Here is a 6000-nt window from a genome sequence, read left to right as displayed (position 1 = left end):
CTCCTGCTTTCTTGTTTTTTTTTTTTTTTTCTCTGTTTGAGTCTGGAACTATTATACATTAAGGAGGGACTAGAAATGCAACCTATGTAGAGAGTCGAGGCTGGGCTCGAGAGGTGAGGGGTGATCAGAATAGTAGGGAAAAGGAGCACAAAGACCACAGAGCCAAAGATAGGCAAGAGGGCAGGAGGCAGGGAGCAGAGAGCTCACTGCTCCTGTCCATAAGGCAAGGCCTGGAGGAGAGAGAGACAGAGAGAGAACAAGAATAGGGGTGTGGGGTGGGGGTGGGGGGCTGCTTGTGCCTCCATGTGTTTATTTTAGGTTTGAGCATTTTCCTGTCTCAGTTAAAGTGGTAATCCTAAAATCCCTGCAAACCTCATTCACAGGGGGTGAAACGATTCAATTCCAAGTCTGGGGATAAAGACATTTGATCATCTATAAATGCAGAATGCCTCTTCTAATGACGAGCCCTTTGAGAAAGGACTGTGTGACAAATGACCAGTTAAAATACTTACAACATCTTCAGTTAAGCTTCTCAACTCTTCATATCCAAAAGAGTCTCTTTTGCTTGTTTTCCTACTCTGAAAATGACCCCAAAGTTGGACCTCTCTCTAAACAGTAAGTGTGCGGTGGTCAGGAGAAGCTCTCATGCATAAGAGGCTTAAAAACACTTCTATAATAAAATCAGCACTAAAAAGGGGGATCTGGAGTCTTGTGTTTGCTTCTTTTCTGTCATTGTCAGCATCATAAAAGGACAAGAATCAGGAGATGATCATATCTGAAGAAAATCCTAATTAACTTTTGATGTTCTGCCCAGCTCAGAGTTCCTTTGCCTCTGAAACTTAATTTTGATTGGTATTTTCTTTTTAAACACCAGGAGCAGCCCTTTGGGGAGGGAGTCGGGATGGAAGTTTTCACAAGGACCGGGATTACTGACGTACTTGGAGACATGAATAAGCATTCACATGTTTATTAGTGCCAGGCCAACTTGAGTAATAAAATATAGACACAATTGCTTACTAGACGTTTCACAGGTGGATAACATAACATTCTGTTATTTGCTATACACGTTAGAAAATAGTCTCTAGTTTCTCTTGTTCTTTGGTTGAATGTGGGCCAAAAAGAAAAAAAAAAGAAAGAAAAAAAAAGAAAAAGAAAAAAAAGAAAAAGAAAAAAGAATCAATTCTTACAATTATGCTGATTTGCTTTTTTCCCTTGTAATATAATTTCAAACACCATGATGGGGGGTTGCTTTGTTTTGTTCCCATCAGGTGTAACTAACAAGTGGTTTTCAACATTTTTGTTCAAGTGACAGTTGACGTCTTATTACCTAGAAAGATTTAGGAACTTGTGGATGCCAACAGGATGACATTTTTTTTTCTTCATAGCCACATAAAAGCTCAATAGACTTTATTCATTGCTCAAGTGGACCTTAAAAAAATCACTTTCAAAGGACACCATGGCTGCAGAAGTCATATTTATCGACATTAAATAAACACTTGGTGAAATATGCATAAATAGTTCTTCATATAAACAGAACACGACATTAAATAGTTGAGATACACACACGCCACTGAGGACACTTTTCACTGTTGTCAAAGTCGTCTGTAAACACCACCTCACACTGAATACGAAAGCAGCTTCTGCCCAGCTTTGGGTCCGTGACATGGATGCCCCCCTACAAAGGAAAGGGTTCTTGGCAGCCCTCCCGCCCCCCACAGCCCCAGCAAAAAGAAAAGAAGGAACCCCAATGATACAGCAGTGACAGGACAGCCAGAGCATCGGCACCCACCCCTCCCCCGGGGACGCTGAGCATTCGGGGGGATCCAAGGATAATGCACAATTAGATTTTCAAAATGAAAGGAAATCAATTTGAAGCAACTTTTTCAAATGTCATTCTTTCTTCGGAGGACATGTAACTTCCTAGACCCCACCTTTTCCTGGGCAATGGTTACAGACTGCAAACCCAAAGTCCCTAGCATAGCTAAGTGACAGCGGGGAGCCCTGCTTTCTCTTAGAAGGTGCCAGGTAGCAAGAAATGGAGTACAGTGTTCTCCTTCATCTCCCCTCACAATGCATCTATTGCCGATAATATTGCTGTGTATGACATTCAAATGTGACACTACTGTTGCATTTCAGGCAGCTTAGAGAGCAGAGACTTTGTTTGGAAATATTCAGATTTCAATGACTAAATTCGAGCCTGTGGATGTGGTTCTTTCTCTGAGCTCAGAGGGGCCCCCACTTAGCTTTCTTGATGGAGATATCAGCACAGGAGGCTGTGTGCAGCCCAAGAATCTGGCCCAGCCCTGGTGCCAACTGACTCTCGAGGTCCTCTGGTGTGCACAGGCCTGCCAGGAGGCCTGGGGTCTCTGCAGAATATTCTTCAGGGTGGTTTGTGGAAAACAGCCCCAGGGTCAAAGACAATTAAGCTGGGTTGTTTCACTTTTATAGTGTATAAGGATCCTAGAGAACTTCAGTTACCAAAGTACTGAAAGCATATATTGCAGAACAAATTTGCCAGTTCAGTCTTTCCATTATGTTCTATACACTATGTGTGTGCATGCAGAACTCACACACACAATATATATATATATATATACATATATTTATATACTTATGCATTTTTATTTGTACTAAACTTGAACTGCACAGAACAGTACTTTGCAAGAATCAAGAATCAAGTCCACAACTAGAGTTTAACAACACACCAAAGAGAGGACGGAAGCTCTACCGGGACAAGAAGGTTCAGCTTTGCAATGTCTGAAACAATTTCACAACCACAGATTCACTAGCCTGCTGCATTCCACGAGGGAGCTGGATCAACTTGGGATCCTTGGGGATAATGTGGCAACTGGGCCAGCTAGGCTCCTCTGTGATTCCAGAGCTAATGGGAATTAAAAGACCCAGGTGAAACAATTTGAGGGTATAACTGCTCTGAAGCAATATTTGTTTCCTCTTTAAGAAAAATACATGTAAAGTCTATTTCAGAATAAATTTCTTTATATTCAGTAGTATGCCTTTTTTTTTTTTGCTGAATTGGTATTTGATGCTTTATATTAAAATTGGTTGACTCAGTGGGTGAGTAAACACGCAGCTTCTTTCACATCTGGCTGATAAAAACTCTTTTTATCATCACCAGGAGTCGCCCCCACCCTCGCCTGACTCTGCCTAAGGTCGTGGGTGGACGTGTGCGTTTTTTGTCTCTGCTATGGATAAAACCTCATCTACGGAGCCTGCTCGGGCACGCGCTTGTGGAAGATGACCGACTGTCTTTGCTGGTACTGTTGCTTGCGCCGCTTCCTTTTGTCACATTGGCACAGCAGCAGCATCTTGAAGGTGGTTCTGAATGTCTTGTTGCACAGGGCATAGCACACGGGGTTCACGGTGCTGTTGATGTAGCACAGCCAGTAGCCCAGATTCCAATAGGTTTTGGGTATGCAGCTGTCACAAAAGGTGTTCACCAGGACCATGATGTTGTAGGGGGTCCAGGTGATGATGAAGGCCAGCAGGATGGCGCTGAGGGTCTGGGCTGCCTTCTTCTCCTTGATGAGGGACATCCTCTTCCGCTTCGTGATCTGACTTCTGGTCTTCAGAGCAAACCTCTTGGCCAGAGTGGCTTCCTTGAAGGACAGAGGTAGAGTGGCCGTGTTCTTACCCACCGAGGAGTTGGCGTCAGAGGACTTGGCTGTGTCCACAGCAGACTCTAACTGGATGGGAAGCTTGGAGAAGCTTCTCTGAAAGCTGCCACCATCATCCACGCTCCTCTGGGCCTGCAGCTTATTGGCATTCTTCTCGGTGTCCAGTGCCCGCAGCTCCTCCTCAGGCACCTGCAGGTTGTCTGACGAGGGTAGCTTGGTGGAGTTGAGGATGGTGCTGTGACCCGGGAGCTTGAGCACAATGGAGTAGATGGCTCTGGTCTCGGAGCCAATGTCCTCCTCGTCGGAGGAGGCCGAGTTTTCCAGGGAGGCGGCAGCATCGTTGTTGTTCCAGCTGTCGCTGCTGCTGTGGTCTTGGTCCATTTGCTCGGCGCTGGGCTTCCAGCTCTTGGTGGTGAACCAGAAGTGGCAGCCGCCATACTTCCTCCTGGCCGAGCGTTTCAAGCTCTGCTGCTGAAGTTCGTAGCTGCTGCAGCTTCGAGAACTGCCTGTGGGGTGGACAAAGTTTTCCGCCTCTGCTTCTGTCCCCGAGGCCTGCAGCCCAGCGAGCTCTTTGGTACGTTTCTCGGTTTCCTTATAGATCCTCCAGTACAAAATAGTCATGATGGTGACAGGCATGTAAAAGGCGGCGATCGCCGTGCCGAAGGTGATGGTGGGCTCGCTGAGGAACTGGATGAAACACTCCCCCGGAGGCACCGTTCTCTTCCCTACGAAGTACTGCCAGAACAAGATGGCAGGCGCCCACAGGACGAAGGAGATGACCCAGGCCAGGCCGATCATCACCCCGGCTCTTTTGGTGGTTCGTTTGGCTCGGTAGGTGAGCGGCCTTGTGATGGAGAAGTACCTGTCAAAGCTAATGACGAGGAGATTCATGACGGAGGCGTTGCTGGCCACATAGTCAATGGAGAGCCAGAGGTCACAGGCCAAGTTCCCCAATGCCCACCGATTCATGATGATGTAGGTAGTAAACAGATTCATCGAGATGACCCCGATGATCAGGTCGGCGCAGGCCAGGCTGAGGAGGAAGTAGTTGTTGACTGTCTTCAGCTGCTTGTTGACCTTAAATGCCACTATCACCAGGATGTTGCCGATGATGGTGACCAGGGCCAGGAAGCCTGTTAAGAATGCAATGAAGACCACCTGCCAGATGGTGTGACCTCCCAATGGATCACTGGTGGTATCATCGGGAGAGGAGAAATTCCCAGCTGCTCGTGAAATGTTGTAGCTGCCGAAATGAGTGACAGTCCCTGGGGGCAGGCCTGTATCTGAAGGACTGTGTATCCAGGAAGCGCTGATGTTTGGAAACAAAGGCGAGGTGGTACTGTTACTGTGCAAGGTCATTGTGACTCTCTGACATAGTCTGGGAAAGAGAGAGAGAGAGAGAGAGAGAAAAAATGCAGTTAGGAAAGTTTCTGCCTTCGTTTGATATGTCCTTTGCATGCATTAAAAGACACAAAAGATGTGTTAATAGGATGCAGGGTCTCAAAGAAGCAGAACCTTATCCAGTCCATTCTCTGATTTTAAGGGTGAAGAGTCTAGGGCTAATGGAGATGGATTTGTTCAAGGTGGTACAACTAGCTCGTATGATCTATTGAACCTTGCCTTTTCCCCATTTCTAAATATATTCCATGACATACTATTGCCAAACAAACAGCATACTTACTTCTTTTATTTTAGAAAGGGGAAATATTAGGTGCTTACGTGATAATTTTTCAATATAGTGCTATCATCATGCTACTTGATAAATTAACTTGGTTCATTTGCATTTTATCCACCTGGGCATTTACCTGCCTGAGACTTTAAACAGCAACTGTAAGGGATGCCAGCCATTTAAGTCTCACTGGAATAGGCAAAGCCAACTCAAAGCAAGACAGGAGTAAGTGTAAATCAACTCACATTCTACCTCCCTTTAAAACATGGATTGACGACATGGTGTATTAGTTTCTTATAAGGTTTGGCAGCATGCTCATTTCTTCTAGACTTTCTGAGATGCCTTTAGTCTTCCCCATATCTTGGTTACCGCAAAGATTCCTGGACATGGTAGCTAGGTTTCCTTCTCCCCGGCTGAGATACCTTACATCCCTTCTTACTGTCCTCCTTGGGCCACCCTGGCCCAGTGGCTCTCACAGACCTTCAGCACCTTCGGGACTCTCAGCCCTCATAGCACTTTCTCTCTGCCTTCATGTCCCATGGGAACTGGTCACATTCTGTTGCTTTGTTTTCATGTCTTCTGATAAGCTGATTTTATTATCAATAAATGTAATGCCCAAAAGTTCCAGTGCTTTACACATCTTTTAAAAATATCTTTCCTCTTTTGTCAATTGATGTCACACCAGATGTCTGTTAC

The 6000-nt window shown here is 45.5% G+C and overlaps 1 protein-coding gene across 2 annotated transcripts in view; it reads right to left on the bottom strand.

Moving 5' to 3' along the window:
- Positions 1-1797: 1797 nt before the first annotated feature.
- Chrm3 (cholinergic receptor muscarinic 3) overlaps positions 1798-6000 on the bottom strand; it is a 426898-nt gene continuing 422695 nt past the window's right edge. For both annotated transcript variants that reach the window (XM_027948040.2, XM_071619697.1), the window contains exon 5: positions 1798-5013. In XM_027948040.2, the coding sequence (XP_027803841.2) occupies positions 3222-4994 (1773 nt within the window). In that variant the 5' untranslated portion in view covers positions 4995-5013 and the 3' untranslated portion in view covers positions 1798-3221. The remainder of the gene's footprint in view (positions 5014-6000) is intronic.

Source organism: Marmota flaviventris, chromosome 12, assembly GCF_047511675.1.
Source record: "Marmota flaviventris isolate mMarFla1 chromosome 12, mMarFla1.hap1, whole genome shotgun sequence".
Lineage (NCBI taxonomy): Eukaryota > Metazoa > Chordata > Mammalia > Rodentia > Sciuridae > Marmota > Marmota flaviventris.
The sequence above is the reverse complement of the archived record's forward strand: the minus strand, read 5'-3'. Positions and strand labels throughout refer to the sequence as shown.